Here is a 21,051-nt window from a genome sequence, read left to right as displayed (position 1 = left end):
AGGAGGTGCAGTGAGACCCTGCCAGGCACCCCAAAGCTCCTCTGGGTGATCCCTGCCCTCCTGGGACAGGAGCCAAGGTGTCCCCACCAAAGGTAGCACTGGGCAGTCGTGGGGAGATGGGGGCCGTTTGCATCCCTGCATCCTTCTGGATATATATTATCAAGGCAAGCCCAGGACTGCAATTAGGGGGTTGTAATTAGAAAAAGGGGAAAAAAGATGCCGATGAAATGTCAGGAGCTACATGGAAAAACAGACCCAGGGAGGAGAGCAGCACTGTCACCACAGCAGAGTGGCCTTCACCCCCCGGCTTGCTGTGCATCCAGCTGGCCCCCAGCCCAAGGTGACAGAGAGCGCCCATGGGGCCGCCCGAGCCCAAAACAAAGCTGATAAGGGCTCAGTGTGGGCTGGCTGCATGTGCCACCAGGGACGAGTCGGGCTGGATTCGGCTGTGCCCCTGGGTGCAGGGCTGGGCTGGTGCACCCTGTGCTGCAGCACCTCCCCCGGGACCACCACTGCTGCCATCATAGCACACTGGTGTGGAGGTGAATCCTGCCCCAAGGATGTACCAGCAAAGATGGGACACCACCAGGGTCAGGGCAGAGAGAACTTCCCACCCTGTTTGCAGGATGCTCATGCACCAACCTCCTTCTCCCAGGAGGGCTCGAATACAAACTAGGAGCAGCCAGCTGAGCCATGGCCACAGTACAAAGTGCCTGTCCCTGGAGGGAAGCAGCCCCGTGGGGCAAAGGGGAGCCTGGCTCATGGCACTGGCAAATACCACCAGTGACATCCCCACCAGTAGCCACAACAGGGACCCAGGCACTGGGGCAGAGGGTGGATGCCTTCCCTCCTCCCCAACACCCCACACCAGGAATTTCTCATCTCAGCAGAAATGTCTGGGGTTGTTTGTGCTCCACCTTGGGAGACAGGGCTGGAAAAGCCGCTTCTCTCACCCTGGGTGTCTGGGACTGTCTGCAAGAGCCAGCTGGCTCTGCCAGGCAGGCACCGTCCCCTCCCCAGGAGGCCCCCGTGGTCCCACAGGACAAAAACAACAGGTCTGGGGACAGGGACCCGTGCAGAGGACAGAGCAGCCACATGCTGGGGGCATTGGGGTCTATGAAGGGGGCAGAGCTGGGTGGGCAGCAATTTAATCCCTGCTGTAGAAGCAAACTAGTATTTTTCCAGGGTCTTTATTGGCAAGTCCACAGCTGGGTCCCCATCCAGCCCCTTGCCCAGCACCCCATGGCCCTGTCCCACCATGTCCTCAGCTTCCACCTGCATGATGTGTCACACCAAAGGGACTGATCCACGGATGGGTGCCAAGAGCATCGCCAAGGGCTCTCCCCACAGAGCCAAGGTGGCTCAGGCCAGGATGGGGTAGGTGGCTTCGGTGGCCACGCCGCAGTTGTTGTCCTTCATGGCCATGAGGATGTACCCATCATTTCCCCAGTACGTGGACCAGGAGTTCTTGATGAGCCAGTAGGTCTCTCCCTGCAGGACCCCGTAGCCCACGGCCAGCACTGCGTGGTCCAGCGTTCCCGGCTTGTTCGCTGCAGGGGATGACACAGGTGACTGCTTGTCCAGAGAACATCCCTGTATGGAGAGCATCCCGGCTCCCAGGGCTGCAGGACCAGTTCCCTCTTCCACCCCTGCCCAAGATGCTCAACAACGAGGAGGGGATCCCAGGTGTCCTGGCACCTCCCTGGGCACCCACCCAGGTCCTCTCACACCCCGCGTGCCACCCGACTCACCGCACTTGGGCTCATAGTAGATGCCATTGGAGTAGAAGGAGAAGGTCTTGTGCGAGGCATCGATGCTGACAGCCACGGGGCCATGCTTGTAGATGGCAGCTTTGACCGCTGTGATGTTGCCTGAGGTGACGTTGACGTAGCCCGTGATCTTGGCCAGCATCTCAGACTGGTTGTAGTGGCACAAGCCATTCTGCAGCACCCGGGGCGGGGGACACTGTGTCATCAGGAGTCCCCAGGTCCCCTCACTGGGACGCTGCCCACCCTGGCTGCCCCCGTGCAGCTCTGCTCTGATGCTGGGACTCTGGCTGTGACAGCATCCCGACTCTGACCTCTCTGTCCTCCCCTGCCCACCATGGTGGGGATGTTTTCCCAGTTGCTGCAGGGACACAGCGTTGCCCACACACAGCACAGGGAGCTGGCTCTGCACTCAAATCCCTGGCGGGGCTATTGCCTGTGTCTTGCAGCCACGTCCCTGTCCCTGGGCAGCCCAGCTCCATCCCTGCACCCCAGGGTATGGAGGGACCCATGGCACCACCCACAGGTGGAGGAGCGTTGTCCCTGTTTTGCAAGAAGAGAAACTGAGGCACACAGTGATGAAACCACCCAGCTGAGTCCTGGGGCTTGGCTTTGGACTGTGCTTTGAACCACAGGGAGCCTGTTGCCTGGGGATGAGGTGACATCCCCATCTCCAGAGCCCATTAGCACCTCTGACCCATCCTGATCGGCCCCACCATGGCTTTAAAGCTCCAGGGGGCACATCCCGAGACCTGGGGGACCCCAGCAGGGACAGGGGCCACCCTCACCTGCCCCAGGTAGGTGCCATAGGACTCTGTGCTGGCGATACCGCCGTGTTTCTTGATCCACTCATAGGCTCGCCACTCCTCGCCCCCATCGCAGCCGTAGTTCCCAAAGCCCCAGGAGCAGTCGATGAGGACTTGTTGGGACAGCGGGGTCAGCACGCCAGTCTGTGGGGGGGACATGCTGTAGGGATGGGGACAGGCACCCTCCAGGCACCCTGGCCATCCCTTTGGGGCATGGCCCCACTCCCACCTTGAGGAAGAGGGCACCCTCCATTGCGCCCGTTGTAGCGAAGCTCCAGCAGGACCCACAGACAGCCTGGTCCTTCACGGGGGTCACAGCACCTGGGGACAGCGGGGTGAGGGGGTGAGAGGCTGGGGTGGCAACGGGGGATGAGGGTAAGTGGAAGGGAAACTGAGGCAGGAGTTGAGGACTCTCTGTGCTCCCAGAGGCAGCGCAGGCAAGGCTTGGTGCTAGTCAGAGGCAGGGGGAGGGGAGGCAAATGCACCAGGAAACCTGTGGGACACTTGCCCTTGGGTTGGTGCAAGCTCTGGGGATGTTACTCCCAGCTGATGGGGACATGGGCAAAGCCAGATGTGGCTTCAGATGTCACATCTGTCCCTTGGGCACCAGACTGAATGAAGACCAAGTGCCAGCCAAGATGCTTTTTGCCAGATAAGCCCTGCTTCAATCTTGCAGTTGCTGAGCAGAGTGGGGGCCACAGGGAGATGTGGGTCCTAAGGGACAGCGCAGCCCCACAGGCTCCTCAGCATGGTGACGGAGAGTGGGGCGGCTCAGTTGGACTTTGCGATAGCCCGGATGAGGAGTGCTCACACCCTCCGCATCAGAGCCTCACACCACCCCACAGCACCCCGAAAGTGAGACCCCATCCCCTCCGACCCCGCACCTACCATACATGCGCCAGTCGAGGCTCTCGGGCAGGATGAGGCCGGCGTAGAGCTCGGTGGGGAAGGGCTGCCCGTTGTTGGGAGTCCCACTCTGACGACGGCCCCGCAGGGCAGCCAGCTCCTGGGGCGTGCGGTCAGCCAGGTGGTTCAGCGCCAGCGTGTAGGAGAGCGCAGCGCGGTTCCTCGAGTGCACAAACCTGCCGCCGTGGCGGGGATGGCATCAGCCGGCACTGACACTGCCTCCCAGCTCAGCAGAGGTGCAACCCCTTGGGGATGGGGAGTACCTCCGGGAGGGTCGGCATCCCCCCATCTGCCTGTACCTCATGTTGTGCACGAAGACACTCTGCCTGTGCTCCAGCTCCCGTGTGGAGCCGTACCGCCGCCCCAGCTGCCTGCGGTAGTGGTGGAAGACCTCATGAGCCCAGGGCTGGTGCTGTCCCACTAGGTCCTCCATGGGGTTCACCAGCACCCGGTGCTCCACTGTGCTCCCTGGCAGGACCCCGCACTTCTTCGTCTCTGGGGAGCAAGGAAGGGATGCCATCAGCCCGAGCCCCATGGGCAGGATGGGGGGGCCCAACCCGGCTCACCATTGACAGGGAGGTCGAAGATGGAGGGGGGGAAGCTGTTGTCAAAATCAGTGTAGGTGATCTCGTACTTGTCATAGTGGGAGCCCAGCAGGCTGTTGTAGCCCCGCATCTCGTAGTGGACAGGGGCCACCCCACAGCTGGAGTTGGTCACCCACAGGGTGTAGACATTCTTCTTCTGCGCCCAGTGGGTGACGTTCTGCCAGATGGCGCAGTACCGTCCCCGGTAGTACTCCTCCCGCAGGAACTGGGGGGATGCAGCATCAGGGAGGGCGACTCTGGGTGAGGACCCCACGTCACCCCCCCGTGCTCACTCCTTCCCACCCAGCACCTTCGCAGGAGCCCGTTGCTCCTGGTGCGCATCTTGCACCCAGCCTACACTGGGCTCTTGGGCTGGATCCAGTGGCTACATGGCCATTAGCACACAGCCATGCACGGGATGGAAAGTGGGGCAAGGATTTGGGGTGCAACACAGGACAGACCCCCCCCGTCCAGCTCAGCAGTGCCCTGGGGACACCCCACTGTGCACAGTGCTGTATGTGCACCCATAGTGGCAGGGCCTGGCTGCACCCCTGCTCCAAAAGGCTCTGGATTTTTCCCGCGTGTTTCCAAGCTCTCACTCTGTGGGCACGTGTCCGGCTCAGTGACAGCTTGCTGTCCCTGCCACTCACGCACTGCACCCATACCTGCCAGAGGCTGGGGCCGGCACGAGCTGAGCTGCCCTGCAGTGACTTGCCCGAGCCATCCCGAAACCCCAGTGTTCACGTGGGCTGCGACACGTCCCAACACGGCTGCTGGTGTTGGGAAAGGAGCTGGGAGTCCAGCCCCAATCCGGGTGGGGAGGTGACCCTCCCTGTGCCCCAGGGTGCGGGGGCATGTCCTGGCCTGTCCCAGCACCCTGCACCCCCTGGGACGGAGAGGAACATCTCCAGCTGCCCAGCACCCCCACCCAGAGCCTGAAGATGCTCTGAGCAGCGGGTCAGATCCAGGCTCTGGATCCCTCACCTTGAAGCCATCAATGCTGGGGAAGACGCTCTGAGCCTTGACCATGTCCTCCTTGGAGCCAGGCAGCTGGAAGCATTTCCTGGTGTTCACCTCCTTCTCAGTGGTCTCCGGTGTGATCTTGTACCTCATCCCATAGGGTTTCTCCGCTGCCAGCTGGTAGGTTATCACCTGCCCTGTGCCAGTGGGAAGGGGAAACTGAGGCAGTGGTCCTGCCTGCATCCTCCCTTTGCACAAGGAAGCGATCAGTGTGGGCACAGCCGGAGCAGATGGATGCCTGCCTGCTTACCGCCGTAATACTGGATCCGGCTCTTGTTTCCCGTCAGGTTGTACCAGGCTTCAAAGGGCTCCTCGATCTCAGCGTAAGGCAGATTAATGATACCTGCGAGGCCCCCGGCATGGGACATGGGTCAGCCCTGAGGCCTCAGCACCCCGACATCCCTCCCCAAGCCCCCCAGCACCCGCAGAGCATACAGACCCACAGCTGACCAAGCTGCTGTCCCCATGGGTGCTGAGGCATGCAGAGGCATCTGGCTGTGGGAAACTGCCCCAGTTTGGCACTGGGACAGCCTGGTCCTGCCCGGTGCTGAACATCCTCTGCTCCCCGCCCCATGGCAAAGGGCAATGCAGGGTCCTGTTACCTCGGACATGGTAGATGGAGCCGAACTGAGGGGGGGGGCGGGAGAGCCTGTAGTCCTGTCCTGAAAGGCAGAGAGGGGCAGCGGTGAGTGGGGGACTGTCCCCGCTCCACAGCCAAGCAGGGGATGGGGCGGTCAGGGCAGGAGGCTGCCTGAGCCAGTGCTCCCCTTCCCTGCAGCCCCTCCAGCACAGGGCAGGTGGGCTTGGCCGAAAGCAGCTCCATGAGCCCACTGGTGGCATGTGCAAAGGACGCCGATGCACTGACACCCTCCCAGGGCTAGATCCAGAGTCAGCACCATGCCACAGCCTGCCACCATGCTGGACCAAGCCCTGCAATATTGCGACCCCAGGGAATGCCAGCTGCTGGGGTGTCTGTAAGGTGATGTCCCCCTGGGAGGCAGTGTCACCGTCAGGGCTGGTGGCCATGGCTTTGGGCAATGTTTTCAAGGGGGGATGCAGCCAACCCGTCCCTCAACAAGCAGGACATGGATGAGGGGAGCTGGCTGGTCCTGCCTGGCACCTCCTGGTGACCTCCCCAACCTCCCTCCGGGCTCCCAGCTTGTGCAACCCCACACCAACACACCCACTGCTGGGAACTGGCCTTTCCCTCTGTCAGCATCTTCCTCCTTGCTGGGAGCAATCAAGCAGCACCTGCCCAGCTCCCAGCCCTGGGCAGCTGGGACCGGACCCAGTTCTGCTTCTGGGCCCAAAACCTGGAGCAGGCAGGGACCAGCAGCTCCACTGCCTGCACCCCAGGCTGTCCTATGTCACGCCCTGGGTCAGCACCCACAGATGGTGTCCGGGGCAGGAGGAGCAGCGATGGAGCCAACAACCCCACAACCCTGCTCGGCTTTACAGCCACCTGGGAAGGGGGTCCTGCAGGGGCACGGTCCCCCCCCAACCTCCATCCCCTCCTGCTCCTTCTGAGAGCAGCCTGCCTGGCTTCCCTGCCTGCTCTTTGCAGGCAGCAAAGCCAGGGAATGGCTTGGGCTTGTGTGCCTGTTAAAGCCCATCTGGCTCGATTTAGCCCTGTTTTCACCCTGCCAAGCCCTCGAGGCACATCTCCTGCCCCCCCACCTTGTCACACACATACACCCCCCTTGGGAGAACTGAAAATTTGAGGACCCAACAAGCAAGAAACCACTTCCCCAGCCTGCCTGCCCTGCGTTCCCGGCAATGCGGCAGCAGGGAGGCGAGACTCGCCTGGGTGTCCCCAGCTCCCATCCCCAGGGTGTTCCCAGTGGGGACAGTGCCACAGGGGGACAGACTCACCCTGAACAGTGATGCAGAGCGCAGAGGCTGCGAGCCAGCGGAGAACACCCATCCTCGTCGCCCTGGCTCACCCGGCACCAGCTTTCACCTTTAAGCCAGAGCTGGCGAAACCTGGCAGAGCCAATGCAGAAGCCGGGGCCCTCCCCGGAGGAGGGAAGGAACTGGCGTCATGTGGTGCCTGGCGGGGTGCGTGGGGGGCCGGGCACCCTGGGGTGCTTGGTGGGGAGAGCGTGTCTCAGCAGGGTCCCCACGGAGGGAGATGGAGAAACATCAGGTGCTGCAGGGGGACGGGCGTGCAGCATGAGCCCCAAAGAGCCGTGAGCAGTGTGGCAGGGGGGTGCAGACTGGCTGGATCTATGGGCCGTTCCCAATCGGGGGGGGGGGGGGGGGGGGCGCAATGGGATGCTTGGGGCTGTGAATCCCTCTTGGTGTAGGGGTGCAAGGGAGGGGGCCTCCCTGGGGCTGGGGAGCTCTTCACCAGGCAGCCCTGACACTGAGGTGATGGGCAGGAGGCAGTGCCCTAGCAGAGGGCCAGGGCTGTGAGCGGCTCGGCATTAACTAACCATGCCCTGAGACTGGGAGCGCTGGGGACGCTTTGCTGGGGGGCTTGAAGGGAAGGAGGGCTGAGCCAGCCGTGGGGCACAGGGAAATGTGGGCAGCCCACAGCCAGCCCTGAGGGGACAGGCTGAGCCACCCCAGCCCAGGCTGAGCCACCACACCCCATTTCCATCCTGTGCACAGGGAGCAGGCTGGGAGCCCTCTTGGCAAGGCTACCCCCAAGATGAGGGGGTGTCCTATGCCAGGCTGTGACCCCCAGGGATGGGGGGAGCCCATGGCAGCCCCTCTCCCCACTGTTTAGCCAGAATCACCCCCCCACATGCTGTCTGTTCCTGGGGGATGAGTGTTCAGCATCTCTGACACCCCAGGACCTGCCCTGCCTTGTGCCAGAGCACCCTGCCAGCGTGCAGGCAGCTGGGGGGGGGTGGGCAGGGCTCAGGCAGCTCTTTTCAAGGTGGAGAGTGAGTGCCCTCCCTGGGGATGAAGCTGGCCAGAAACACCTGGGGCTGTGATTTGGGAAGGGTCCTGGGAGCCCAGGTGGAGCCTGGAGGGGCTCATCGCTCTGCAGGTGACCGTTGATGAGCAGCCCCTGTCCCCACTGTGCCCTGTCCCCTCCCAGGGACATTGGCAGGGCTGGCTTCATCCCCAGCAGGGTCTGAATCGCCCCCAGCAAGTCCCAGAGAGCCCCGAAAGCCAGGACTAAAGTGGAGCTGTGATTCACACCATCCCCAGAACGAGTCTGGGGGCGACAAGGCGAGCATGGCATCAGCCCAGGGGGCATGTCCCCATCCCGGTGGGGACCTGGGACCTCCGCCGGCCCTGGCCCCCCCTGCCGTGAGAACAGGAAACGCTGAGGACAGACTCACCGTCACACAGGAAAGAGGTCAAGCCTGCGAGGGCTAACCGCAGGGTGAGGAGGAGGAGGAAGGCTCTGGAGAGATGGGGAAGGACCCTCATCCACCAGCAATGCAATCCAGCCTGGCTGCATGGGGAGACGGGGTGGCCGAGCTGGGATGCAGCCAGCTCCGGGCTGGAGCACGACTGCAGCCCCTTGCCCTCCCTGCACACCCTCACCCCCATTTGGGAGCATGGCCCTGTGCCGGAAACTGCGGCGGGGGGCACATAAAAATATCACCATCCCCTCGCTGTCACCATCCCCTGTGGTGGGAGTGTGGCCGGAGGCCAGGGGGGCCATGCAGGATTGGACACGGGTGGAGCTGCAGAAGGTATTTCTAGCAGGAGAGTCTTTGCCTTGGAGGGGCAGCTGCCTCACACCCTGGATCAGCATGGGGTCCCCCAGCAAGGGACTCACACAGAGACCCCCTTGATCCAATGTTCAGGGTGCCAAAAGCTTGAGGTGCTCTCTGGAGGGTGGGTGCCCCAGTGCCCTGGACCAGGAGCACAAGCAGGGTGCACGGGGGTTCAGGCAGGGTGCTGGGGGGCTCAGGCAGGGTGCTGGGGGCTCACCTCCTCTCCCAGAGTTTGACAAAGTTTGTTGGTCCGTGTGACTGATGCCAAATCTTGGGGTCGTCCCACTAGCAACTTTGGACGAGGCGTAAATAAGGGGTCCGGTATCTGGTGGGCTATCGCTGGCCACAGCAACTGCTTGAGCTGGCCAGGAGCTGCACCCCATCCTGGGGGGACACATGGGAGCCCCCCAGAACATGGTCCCAAGCTACTTGCTATCTGCCGGGCAAGGTGGGCTGCTCACCGCCCCTCCATGGCTCTGCCCTGCCCCAAGTTCACCCCGTCCCAGCAGAGCTGCTGCGGCAGAGACCCCGTGCCAGGAGGATGGGCAGCTGCTGTGTGTGCTCTGCCATCAGAAGGTCGCCTTATTCCTGCCCCTTGCAGGGTCACAGCCCCCTGTTTGCAATATGCTGTCCCCGTGCTGTCCCCTGCCTGGCGATGCTGGATCGGGGGGGTCAGAGGGGCGATGGGGCGATGCCAGGCTCTGTCTCTGGATGGGTGCAGGCAGCACCCCAGCCTGGCACAGACTGCCTCCAGGAGTGGAGCTGGATCCCACACAGCCGGGTATCCCCACGCACACCCGGTAAATCCTGGCAGGCAGAGCCTGGGGAGCCATGGCAGTGTCCCCCCATGCTGCTGGGGACCAGGGACCCCCGATGCCAGCCTGACCCCCCTATGCCACCTCCATGAGCAGGCGGAGAGCCTCGGCGAGCCGTGCCGGAGGATGAGCCGGCAGCCGCCCCGGCTGGGCTGGCTGGTACAATGAACCATTGCTGGGAGCGCGGGGAGGAAGGGGGGGCGAGGGGAGGGGAAGCTCTTGCTCGGCTGCGAGAACCGCCGAAGAGACAGGGGAAACACATGCACAGGCGCTCCCGCTCTCCCCACGGCACCCACCTCTCCCTGCCCTGCCCTGCCACCCACCTTGACACCCCAGCCCCCAGCGCCAGGTGGTTTGGGGTGCTGCAGTGGCACCCCAGCCTGCGGTCCCACCGGGAGCCAAGGGCAGCGTGGGAGCAGGGGTCCATGCGAGCCAGAGCAGGAGGGCTGACGGTAGGAGGGATGCATGGGGCTGCATGGGGCGTGGGGTGCAGGGTGGTGGTGGGCTTTGCTCCCTGCAGTGAAGGAGGGGTGTCTCTCAATCCTGTTGCCGTGTGCTGGGGGGTGCTGAGAGCTGCCCCCCCATGCGTTGGGTGGCTCTGGGTCTGGAGTGGGATGGGGTACTGATCCGTAGGGACAGAGGGCCCCGTGCCCCCGGTGGGGGCTGCTGAGGGGCTGCCACTGAGTCCTGCCCTCAGCGTTCCCCCCCGGGCAACACCAGCCTCTGCAATGAGTCTGGAGGGGGGGTAGGAGACCTCCATCCTCCCTGTCCTGGGGGGCAGCAGGTCAGCGGGGGGGCAGCACGCCCGGGGCCATGGTGCGGGGAGGGCTGGGGGCAGCCGCCAGCTCCAGCTCGCCCTCCCGGCACTAATCGGCGGCGACACCGCGGTGGGGAGGCTGCGCAGACAAATGGTGCCTTCGCCTGCATTGGACCTGAGCACTGGGGAGGGGGCAGGTCAGGGCACCCCAGGGGACACCGGGATGGGGGCGGGACACACCTGCTCCCCCTAGCCCCGCAGCTGCCCATGGCCTGCCAGCCCAGCAAGCGCTCACGAGGGGATGCTGGGGGCTGAGCTCTCCCTGGCCAGGGCTGGGGGCAGCTGCAGGGGGCTCAGGCCCTGGCTGGAGCGGGTGCTCCCCCCGTTCCCTGCAGCTCTGCCTCGTCCCCGGTCCTTGGTGTGTCCCAAGGAGGGACAGGAACTCGCCGCTTCCTGCCCTGCACAATTCCCTCCCCGCCCCGCTCCTCCCGAGACATTGTATTTGGAGCCCTGGCTGGCTCCCTCCCTCCGCCCTTGCAGCCCCTCGGATCCGGGAATTGCTCTTCTTCCAGCGGAAATCCTGCTTTCCCGGCCCGCGATGGGGCTGGGAGGCCAGGGGGGAGCCTCCCTCCACCCTGGGCATCTCCTCCCAGGGCAGGGGGCAAGGGGACACCCCCTGCCACGGGCCTGGTTGCTGGCGGGTGGGCCTGCGGGGGCAGATCACTTCTGGGGGGTGGCGAGTCCTTCCTCTTCTGCTCCGGGGTACTGGCGGGGGGGCAGTGCCCTGCCACCTCCTGGGGCTGGCACAGGGACGATGCCAACCGAGCACTGGCCATGCCCAGCTGGAGCACAGCTGGTTTTGGGGGCCAGCAGCTCCCCCTTTGAACCCTGCCCTGCTCACGGGCCGGCAGGGGAAGGGGTGTCCCTGAAGGCATCGCCGCTGGAGAGTACTAGCACCATGCCACCACCGCATTGCCGACAGGCACAGCTGGTGCTTCCAACCCCCTGCGTCCCCCAACCAGGGTGGGACGCCCCGCCAGGAAACCCACGCTTGGGGGATCCTCTTGCAGCTGTCACCCCATCTGCATGTTCCTGGCGGAGCATTGCATCCCATCCCACCGCCTCTGCTGGTGTCCCCGTGTCTCGTGGCGGTCTGGAGCCATATGCTTGTGGTGTGGGTCTCTCCAGCCACAGCAGGAGCCTCCCTGTCCCTCCTTGCACCCCTTGTCCTTGGGGAACCTGCTCCCACCAGGGCCAAGCTGAGCTAGGGGCTGCCATGCTCTGCTGGGAGCTGCAGGGGACTCACCAGGCACTGGGTGAACTGGAGGGACTGGAGCAGGAGCAGAGCTCTACCCCAGGGCCCCAGCTCTGGGTTGCAGGGCTGGACTCAGGGCTGGGGGCAGCAGGGAAGGAGCAGGGACATGCCACCATCTGCCACTGCACCGGTCCGAGGAGCACGTGGTGGAGAGGCAGGATGTGTCCTCTCATCCTCTCCCTGGGTCTGGGGGAGTCCTGGGCACGGGATGGGGACACAGCTCGGTGTTGTGTGTCCTAATGAGGCACCTTCCCCTCCTGCGCTGCAGCTGCTTTGTGCCTCAGTTCCCTCCCTGGGACCAGGAAGGTCCAAAGCCATGGGGTGATGGAGGAGCCCAGGCAGGCTCCAGATTGGGCTTTGCGGCAGTCTCGGTTCCTCTTCCCCTGGGGAGGCTGCAGCAGGGCGGTGAGAGCCACCGAGATGCCGGGCCACATTCGGACAGGGGTGTGCAGGGTGAGGAGGAAGGAACAAGGCATGAGGGGGGGCACAGGGTACCCAAGGGGCTGCAGCCACTGCTCAGCCCCGCTGTGGTCCCTGCCTGGCCCCCCCCGGCTGCCGTGGTCCCCAAGGCCTGGGATCCTGCCAGCACCATCCTCTTCCTCCCCCTCCTCCCCCATGCCGTGCTCCTGCTGCTTCCTCCTCCTGCTGCGTAGGTGCCGGCCGGGTTCCTCCAGCAGCTGCCCCTCTGCCACCCACATGCTCCCTGGGGAGCCATGGCACGCGTGGGTGCCAGGAACCCATCCTCAGCCTGGCAAGTGCCACCCTGGCTTGTCCCCACGGCACTGGGTGCATGACGTTTCCAGCAGCACCCATATCTCTCCATGTGGCTGCACCCCCCCAGAGCCTGACTCCTCCATCACTGTTATTCCCCAGAGGGGAATGGAGGCAGGGGATGGGGGCGATCCCCACGGGGTGCGTCGGCACCGGAGGTGACACGCAGGGTGACACCAGCGTGCACTGGGACATCGCGCTCCAGCTGGGAGCTGGGGATGGGGCTGAACTGCCCCATGTCCCAGGGGGCCAGGGAGCAGATGGACAGGCGGCCGGGGATGCGGCTGCATCGCACCCAGCCATGCCCGGTGGGGTGGGGGCAGTGGCAGGGGTGACGAGTTGGCTGGGTCTCAGAGCGGGGCAGGAGGTGGCAGCTTGGCCGGGACCTGTGCCGGTGGAGACAGTGTGGGAAGGGCTCAGTTGCCATCTGCTCCCAGGCTCCAAGCAGCTCCTTTTCGGGAGAGCTGGGACCAGGCACCAGCGCGCAGCCATCAGACATGGGGTTGGCTGCGTCCCCTCCCCAAGGACGGCACAAGGAGATGGTTTTCATGCCACCCTGCCTGGCTGGGAGGTGGCAGGGACCAGCTTGGGGGTTTTGTGGGTGCCCAGAGAAGGGGAAGCATGGGTGCAATGCTGCTGCATGGCAGCTGGGCACGGCATGAGCAGCGGCTAAACCCCATGGTGCTGCGATATTTGGGGCTTGTGCTTGCCTAGAAGATGCTCCTTGCCCACCTGATCCCTGCCGGCAGCCGTGGCAGCACTGCCACCACGTTCGGCACAGAAATTCAGCAAAATGGGAAGTTTCTGAGTGCAATGCTGGCAACAGGCCAGGTGATTCCCACCCAGAGGGGACAGGGTTTGTGAGAGCTGGGGATGTTTGTCAGCTGAAAGAGCCTCTTATTGTCAGCAAAAATAAAAACCCCAAGCAGCCAAGCCCTCCTGGATTTGGCAATGCTGCCCCATCTGCAACGGCCGCAGCCTTGCCACATTGCTGGTGTCGAAAGCGAAGGTGGAAGGGGGGGAGCCAGGCCCTTTCCACCCCCCGCCCAGAGAGAGGAAAGTGAATCAAAGACCGTGATGGGGAAACCCGCCTGAAACGTCTCATCCACCCCAAAACCTCCATCTCATCCTGCTCTCCAGAGCACAGGGGACAGGACATGGTTGCCAGGCGAAGCACGGCTTCACGGCACCTTCCCTCCGTTCTTGGGCTGGAGACGGGGCAAGCTCTGCTGTATCGCTGCAGAGCCCTCAACTAGAAAACTCTGCGCAGTCCAAACTGGGCAGACTGGTGTGGGTGGGTGGCCAGCACCCAGGGGAGGTGACAGGGCTGGGGACAGAAATGTCTCCTTGCAGCCACAGAGGGTGAGGTCAGGTTTCCTCCTCCTCCTCCACGACACCTTCACTGTGACACCAGAAGAGCACAGCCCTGACCGCAGTGAGGCGAACAGAGCCCTTCCTCCCCCAAGACACCAGTTCCCCTGCTGAGCAGAAGGGACGGGGACGCTTCGAGGGCCCCTTTCCACCCAGCCTGGCTCCCTCCAGCCTTGGGGCAGCCGAGGGATGCATCTCCCCTTGGAGGGAGGTGATCAGTTTGTGGAGGACATGGCAGGAACAAAACCCACTCAAGGATGTGGTTTCAGCCCATGCAGGGGTATTGTGTCCTGTGCAGGGGTGTTGCAGCCCGTGCAGGGGTGTTGCAGCCTGTGCAGGCGTGTTGCAGACCATGCAGGGGTGTTGCAGCCTATGCAGGGGTGTTTTAGCTCATTCAGGGGTATTGCAGCCCATGGAGGGGTGTTGCAGCCTGTGGAGGAGTGTTGCAGCCTGTGGAGGGGTGTTACAGCCTGTGCAGGGGTATTGCAGCCTGTGCAGGGGCGTTGCAGCACATGCAGGGGTGTTGCGGCACGTGCAGGAGCGTTGCAGCCTGTGCAGGGGTATTGCAGCCAATGGCAGAGGTGTTGCAGCCTTTGGAGGGGTGTTGCAGCCCTTAGAGGGGTGTTGCAGCCCTTGGAGGGGTGTTTCAGCCCATGGCAGGAGTGTTGCAGCCTGTGCAGGACTCTTGCCCTCTGCCTGATGCCAGCCCCGGTGTCCACAGGTGCCTCTTCTCCTCCCCGAGGTGACATGGAGCAGCTGAAGTGACACGAGGAGCTGTCACAGTGAGTGGGGTTGCTGTGAACGGGAGCATCCATGGGTGCCGGGGGGGCACAGGGTCCCCCGGACAGCACAGCCCTCCTCACAGCCTGGTCCCTGCTGGTGGCAGTGCCCATTGGGACCCTGGTGCCCCCATGTCACAGCACAGGCACGCAACTTGCTGTGCCAGGGGGTGGCAGGACCCCACTCCTCCCAGGGCTGGGGTGGGGTGGGCAGGGCCTCACACATGCACCCCAGCGCCTCTGATGGGGACCACGTGTGCACATGCATGTGCACATACGTGTGCCCTGCCGGGGTGGCGCGGGGCTCACAGTCCCTCTGTCCCACAGGCTGTGCCCAGGATGGGCTGTGTGCACTGCAAAGACAAGGGGTCCGGCAAAGGGCAGGTGGGGGGCGAGGTGGGCCCCCCCCCGCCCCCCGCCTCCCAGTATGACCCCGACCCCACGCAGCCGGGCACCATCTTCACCCGCATCCCTGACTTCAACAACTTCCATGGCACAGCGGTGCCCTCGACTCCATCCTTCGCAGGGCCGGGGGTCTTCACCTCCAACACGCTGCAAATGAGGAGCGGGGGCATCACAGGTCAGCGGGGGGCTCGGTGCTAGGGGGGGTCTGGCTGCACCTCTGCAGCACCTGGGGTGGACCCGAGGGCTCACCATGATCCCCTCCGCATGCCGCAGGCGGGGGTGTGACGCTCTTCATCGCCCTGTATGACTATGAGGCCAGGACGGAGGATGACCTGACCTTCCAGAAGGGGGAGAAATTCCACATCATCAACAACACGTGAGCCTCCCCGGGCCCCCTGCTACCCCTAGCCCCGCCATGCCACCCCAGGGAGGTGCCACCATGCCGCAGGTACCCCCCGCAGGACCCAGGCTCTGGCTTGGCTCCATTGCTGGATACCAAGAGAACCAGGGCCATGTGTGTCATGAGTTGGGTGGTCTTGGCAGTCACCCCAGTATGGGTGCCCTCTGTGGCAGGGCAGACCAGGGTCTGGGGGTGCTGTGTGCAGGGAAGGAAGGTGCAGGGTAACCAGGTCCATCCGTCTGTCCCTCCTCTTCACTCTCGGTTCGTCTTTCCCCAGGGAGGGTGACTGGTGGGAGGCCAGGTCACTGGTCTCGGGTGCCACAGGCTACATCCCCAGCAACTACGTGGCCCCCATGGATTCTATCCAGGCAGAAGAGTGAGTACGGGGGGACAGGGATGGAAGGGGACCCCGACCCCATCTGCCTCAAGCCCAGATGTCTTGGCACCCCTGGTGAGCCCTGGCAGTGCCACGGTGCCGGCGAGTGGCTGTGGCGTGGGGTCCCCATGGGTGCCCCTCGGAGGTGCCCTCCCAGCGCTGAGCCCAGCCCTGTGGCAGGTGGTACTTCGGGAAGATCGGGCGCAAGGATGCGGAGCGGCAGCTCCTGTGCCACGGCAACTGCAGGGGCACCTTCCTCATCCGGGAGAGCGAGACGACGAAAGGTACAGGGACAGGGACACTGGGGGCTGTGCCCCATATCCCTCCCTGACCCACCCTGACCCATGTCCCCATGTAGGTGCCTACTCCCTCTCCATCCGGGACTGGGATGAGGCCAAGGGAGACCACGTGAAGCACTATAAGATTCGGAAACTGGACAATGGGGGCTACTACATCACCACCCGCGCCCAGTTCGACACCGTCCAGCAGCTGGTCCAGCACTATATAGGTAGGGTGGGGTGGGGGGCACAGGGGGGTGGCACAGTGGGGCAATGGGGAGGGGTGGGGAAAGCTCAGGAGACCCTTTGGCAAGAGGCAGCCACTGGGTTAACTGGGCTTAACTGGAGAAGGAGGGACCTGTTCTGGTGGCGGCATTGGGGGACCCCCTGAGGGTCCTCCCTCTTCCAGGTCCTCGGTGCAGAGAGCACCTGGCCTCTCCAGAGAAGGTAAATAGCCCCTGGGTCTGGGTGGGCATCAGCTGCTCCCCAGGCACAGCCGGGGGGACTGGGGATCCGGCCCAGCCCGAGAGGGTGCGGGGCCATCCCTGAGGGAGGCAGAGAGGGGTGCACGCCATTTATGTGTGTGCATAAGTGGGGAGTGGCTGGACCATGCAGGAGCCCGGGCAATGCCCAGGGTTGTGGGTGGGGGCCAAGGGCTGATGGGGGTCCGTGCCCAGGCTGACGCCTGTCCCCCCTGCCCTGGTGCTGCAGAGCGGGCAGCCGGGCTGTGCTGCCGCCTGGCCGTGCCGTGCCACAAGGGAACGCCCAAGCTGGCCGACCTCTCAGTCAAAACCAAAGACATGTGGGAGATCCCCCGCGAATCCCTCCAGCTCCTCAAGAAGTTGGGCAACGGGCAGTTCGGGGAAGTGTGGATGGGTAGGGCCTGGCGGGCAAGCCGGGGCGAGCAGCGGGGGGGGTGGCAGGGGCACCCTCAGGCCTGGCACCCCTCCAGGGAAGGGCTTCTGCCTGCCAGGACAGGCTGAGTGACACCAGTTTGCAGGCACGGGGAAATGTCCCCTGTCCTGCTCTGGGATCACAACCCCAGGATGCCCCATGACGTCCCTGCATGGGCAAGCAGCCCCCCCATTTCAGATGGGACCACAAGCAGGAGACAAGACCAGGCCAGGGGGTCCCCTCTTCGTCATCCTCTTCCTCTGATGCCCTGTGCTCCCTCCGCTCGGCATGCATGCTGCATTCATCCCATCGCACCCCCTCCCTCCCTCCTCCCCTCCTTGCCCCCACCCCTGCAGAGACTAACGATGGGTTGTGCCATCTGCTAATCCGCGCGTGCCCTGCTATGAAGCCCCAGACCCTGGGATTAGCTAAGGACGCCTGGGAGATAGTGCGGGAATCCATCAGCCTCAACAAGAAACTCGGCATGGGATGTTTCGGAGACGTGTGGATGGGTAAGGCTGGCCCAGCCGGCCGGGGCGGGGGGTGCGGCGGGCAGGAGCAGTCCGGTCCTGCCCTGGCAGACAGCATCGTTGGGGTGCCAGGTGGTACCCACTGCTGGGGGGGAGATGGCAGCTTGGCACAGGCTCCCCCGTGGAGGGATGGGGAATGGGGTAAGGTTGACATTAGGAGATGAGCTCATGGGTGCCTTGTCTGCATGCCACGGGGCGAGGGGGACTCCTTGTCCTGGGTGGGGTATGGTGGTATCATGCTCCTTCCTTGCCCTGCCCTGATTTCCTTGCTCCTCCATCCATGCATCCCTCCATGCATCCATGCATCCGTCCATCCCCCATCCATGCAAGTATGCACCCATCCACCCCTCCATCCATGCACCCATCCATCCACACACCTCTCTATCCCGGCCCTGCCAAGGCTGGCTGTCCCCTTGGCTCACAGTAACCCTGTCTCCCTGGCCCAGGCACATGGAACGGCACCACGAAGGTGGCGGTGAAGACACTGAAGCCAGGCACCATGTCACCCGAAGCCTTCCTGGAGGAGGCTCAGATCATGAAGCGGCTGCGGCATGACAAGCTGGTGCAGCTCTACGCTGTGGTGTCTGAGGAGCCCATCTACATTGTCACCGAGTTCATGAGCCAGGGTGAGCAGGGGGCAATGCCCCGGGACCCCCCAGCTTTTCTTCTCCCAGCTCTTCTGCAAGCCTCACCTTGCCTGAGCACAGCCGGGGCTGGCAGGGAGCTGGTCCCAGGGCTGGGGGCATGCAGGGGAGGGCACCCTTGGGTGGGCACGGCTGGTTCTTGGGTGCTTTGACTGGCACCCTCTGCCTGCAGGCAGCTTGCTGGATTTCCTAAAGGATGGGGACGGTCGCTACCTGAAGCTGCCCCAGCTGGTGGACATGGCTGCCCAGGTACAGGGGAGGCTGGCACGGGGTGGGGGGGTGCCCCCAAGGGAGTGCACCTGGGGGGTCCTCACTGCTTCCCCCAGATCGCAGCGGGCATGGCCTACATTGAGCGGATGAACTACATCCACCGGGACCTCCGTGCTGCCAACATCCTGGTGGGAGACAACCTGGTGTGCAAGATTGCTGACTTCGGCCTTGCTCGCCTCATCGAGGATGACGAGTACACGGCACGCCAGGGTGAGTCAGCTTGGTGCCCCACTGCTGTGGGGGCCACTGCCCTGTCCACTCTGTGATGCATCCCACCCTGGGCCTGGAGCTGGTCACCCCCTATGCTGAGTCTCCTGGGCGATGGGTGCCCCAGGTGGTGGGTACCCCAGGGAATGTGTATCCTGGGTGATGGATACCCTGGATGATGGGTGTCCCAGATGATGGGGACTCCAGGTGCAGGGTGCCCCCAGTACAAGGTGCCTCAGTTGCTGGGTGCCCCATGTGTGGGGTACCCCAGGCAGAGGGTGCCTTGGGTGCTGGGTGCCCCTGGTGCATGGTGTCCTGGTGCAGGATCCTCCCAGTGCAGGGTACCCTGGGTGCAGGACGCCCTCGGTACAGGGCGCTCTGGGTGCAGGGTGCCTCTGGTGCAAGATGCCCCAGGTGCAGGGTGTCCCCAGTGCTGGGTGACCCAGGTGTGGGGTACCCCGGGTGCAGGTGCAGCGGGGTGCTCCAGACATGGCTCACCTGCTTCCCCTTGCAGGTGCCAAGTTCCCCATCAAGTGGACGGCCCCGGAGGCTGCACTCTTTGGGAAGTTCACCATCAAGTCGGACGTCTGGTCCTTTGGCATCCTCCTGACTGAGCTGGTGACCAAAGGCCGGGTGCCCTACCCAGGTACGGCCCCACCAGGGCAGCAGGCACCCTTGGGGCAAGCTGGGCAGCAGGGTGCAGGCAGGGCAAAGGCTTGCCCCGTGCCTCAGTTTGCCCATCATAGAGATGAGCGCTAAGCTGGGCTCCCTATCCAAACCACGGGGCAATGCCCCTGCATCCCTCAGCGTGCTTCAGTTTCCCCACTGGCTTGTCCCATGGGGATGCTGGTTGCTGAGTGGGGTGTCCTTGTCATGCAGGGATGAACAACCGGGAGGTGCTGGAGCAGGTGGAGAGGGGCTACCGCATGCAGTGCCCGGGCAACTGCCCCCCCTCCCTGCACGATGTGATGATGCAGTGCTGGAAGCGGGAGCCTGAGGAGCGCCCCACCTTCGAGTACCTCCAGTCCTTCCTCGAGGACTACTTCACCGCCACTGAGCCCCAGTACCAGCCGGGGGACAACCAGTGACCCGGCTCTGGCACCCCCTAGCTGGGCTCTGGGGTGGCTTTTGGGCAAATCTCCCCCTTTATGCAGGGCAGTTGTTGCTCCCTTTGCCTGTGCCCCCTCCCCCAAAACGCCTGACGGGGGGGCGCTCGGGGTGCCCTGGGGAGGACAAGGGGGCTTTGCACAAGAATTTGGGACTCAGAGAAGGGGCAAAGCTGTGCCCCCCACCCAGCCCCCCTTCCCCCCTGGCCCCTCTCTCGTTGCCTTCACACCCAGCTTTGAACCTGAGAAGTGCTTTGGCTGGGGGGGAGGAGGGTGGGATACCCTACCGTGCCCCCCCAGACACCCCTAGCCCTGTAGCAGCAGAGGCCTTGGGGCAGGGGGGGCTTCCCCATGCCAACCCCAATCTCCTCTCCCCCAGCTCAGCTCTGTGCACCTGGGGGGGTTCAGCCCCCCAAATCCTGGCGCTGACCTGGGGAAGGTCACCTCAACCCCCCCCTTATATCATCTTTAATTTATAAGATTTTATACCCCTCACCCCAGCAGCCACCTCACCCCACAGGGATCCCTGTATTTGGGGGATCTCCTTGCCCCCCCTTTTATCTCCTCTCCTTTCAGTAGAGCCAAATCCTGAAAGCCATAAACCTCTGCTTGCACTGGGGGGGAACAAGGGGTCCTGGAGGGATCAGGGGGCAGCTCTGCCCAAGGGACTGTTTCCCTCTGCTCCATGCGGGGCGGGGAGGGGGTACAGGACAGGGCGACCCCTGCGGTGCTTGGGGGGTCCCAGCTGCAGCTTGGCTCAAACCCCTGCGGCAAGCATTAACGGGGGCTAGTGGGAGGACTCGGGGCGCAATGTGAATGTGATGGCACTGGAGGGGGGGATGCCACCCTGCCGGCTGGCTCCTGGGGGCCGGCTGACCCCCGGGGCACCCCCTTTCCCGGGGGTGGTGCCTGCAGTCCCAGGCTTGGCCCCAGCCCCACTCCCCATGGCCAAGGGCTCCCCTGCACCCACGGGGCAGGGCTGTGGGTGGGCAGTGCCATCCAGGGGCAGTGAGGGAGGGGGAGGGACTTTTTTTTTTAAATCCAGTCTGTAAATAGAGAGAAATAAAACCTTTCTAACAAGCGGAGGGGAGCGTGGGTCCTTCTGCCCCCCACCCCCCGGGAGGGGGGCTGTCCCAGTGGGGGATAGGCACCGGCCAGGGGGAGTGAGGGTGTTGGTAGAGGTGGGGGGACAACCCTGGATTGCAAGATTTGGGGTGGGGGCACCCATCCCCACCCGGGGGGGCTACCAGGTTGAGTCAAGCCAGGCCTGAGGGCCATATCCTCACCCCCTCCAGCCCCAGGGCACAGACATACCCCAGACTGGGGGGCCCACCTCCGCGAGGGAGAGCAGAGAAACGCCCCCCTTGCCCC

At 64.0% G+C, this 21,051-nt stretch overlaps 2 protein-coding genes across 6 annotated transcripts; one reads left to right on the top strand and one right to left on the bottom strand.

The window, feature by feature from the left end:
- Positions 1 to 1,171: 1,171 nt before the first annotated feature.
- Positions 1,172 to 7,111, bottom strand: LOC104017702 (digestive cysteine proteinase 1). 3 transcript variants are annotated; one of them, XM_087760900.1, is made up of 11 exons: positions 6,955 to 7,111; positions 5,685 to 5,744; positions 5,333 to 5,425; positions 5,047 to 5,219; positions 4,045 to 4,288; positions 3,778 to 3,973; positions 3,461 to 3,654; positions 2,802 to 2,893; positions 2,555 to 2,716; positions 1,752 to 1,941; positions 1,172 to 1,550 (listed from the first exon to the last, which is right to left on the bottom strand). In XM_087760900.1, the coding sequence occupies exons 1-11, from the start codon at positions 7,004 to 7,006 to the stop codon at positions 1,363 to 1,365; spliced, it is 1,644 nt and encodes a 547-aa protein (XP_087617026.1). In that variant the 5' UTR covers positions 7,007 to 7,111; the 3' UTR covers positions 1,172 to 1,362. The 3 variants fall into 3 exon arrangements, with proteins under 3 accessions (XP_087617026.1, XP_087617027.1, XP_087617028.1); XM_087760901.1 differs by lacking the exons at positions 5,685 to 5,744; positions 6,955 to 7,111 and adding an exon at positions 5,522 to 5,640; XM_087760902.1 differs by lacking the exons at positions 5,685 to 5,744; positions 6,955 to 7,111 and adding an exon at positions 5,533 to 5,578.
- Positions 7,112 to 9,795: 2,684 nt separating this feature from the next.
- On the top strand, positions 9,796 to 20,765 carry FGR (FGR proto-oncogene, Src family tyrosine kinase). 3 transcript variants are annotated; one of them, XM_087760927.1, is made up of 13 exons: positions 9,796 to 10,029; positions 14,513 to 14,573; positions 14,898 to 15,150; positions 15,249 to 15,351; positions 15,653 to 15,751; positions 15,932 to 16,035; positions 16,110 to 16,259; positions 17,280 to 17,435; positions 17,900 to 18,079; positions 18,270 to 18,346; positions 18,424 to 18,577; positions 19,089 to 19,220; positions 19,454 to 20,765. In XM_087760927.1, the coding sequence occupies exons 3-13, from the start codon at positions 14,910 to 14,912 to the stop codon at positions 19,660 to 19,662; spliced, it is 1,605 nt and encodes a 534-aa protein (XP_087617053.1). In that variant the 5' UTR covers positions 9,796 to 10,029; positions 14,513 to 14,573; positions 14,898 to 14,909; the 3' UTR covers positions 19,663 to 20,765. The 3 variants fall into 3 exon arrangements, with proteins under 3 accessions (XP_087617053.1, XP_087617052.1, XP_087617054.1); XM_087760926.1 differs by lacking the exon at positions 17,280 to 17,435 and adding an exon at positions 16,741 to 16,905; XM_087760928.1 differs by lacking the exon at positions 17,280 to 17,435.
- Positions 20,766 to 21,051: the final 286 nt, after the last annotated feature.

This window comes from Nipponia nippon, unplaced genomic scaffold (assembly GCF_047370975.1).
Source record: "Nipponia nippon isolate SJK-2023a ecotype South Korea unplaced genomic scaffold, ASM4737097v1 scaffold_23, whole genome shotgun sequence".
Classification (NCBI taxonomy): Eukaryota; Metazoa; Chordata; class Aves; order Pelecaniformes; family Threskiornithidae; genus Nipponia; species Nipponia nippon.
This window is presented reverse-complemented; position numbering and strand designations above follow the sequence as displayed.

Bases quoted from the DNA above. Each gene is read 5' to 3' on its own strand.
- LOC104017702 (XM_087760900.1), bottom strand. From the start codon at position 7,006: ATGGGTGTTCTCCGCTGGCTCGCAGCCTCTGCGCTCTGCATCACTGTT. The intron at 4,289-5,046 runs GTGAGGGATCCA...GCATCCCCCCAG, and splicing joins CCAGCATTGATGGCTTCAAG to TTCCTGCGGGAGGAGTACTA. The intron at 1,942-2,554 runs GTGAGGGTGGCC...CGGGTGCTGCAG, and splicing joins ATGGCACCTACCTGGGGCAG to AATGGCTTGTGCCACTACAA.
- FGR (XM_087760926.1), top strand. From the start codon at position 14,910: ATGGGCTGTGTGCACTGCAAAGACAAGGGGTCCGGCAAAGGGCAGGTG. The intron at 15,151-15,248 runs GTCAGCGGGGGG...CGCATGCCGCAG, and splicing joins GAGGAGCGGGGGCATCACAG to GCGGGGGTGTGACGCTCTTC. The intron at 18,080-18,269 runs GTGAGCAGGGGG...CTCTGCCTGCAG, and splicing joins CACCGAGTTCATGAGCCAGG to GCAGCTTGCTGGATTTCCTA.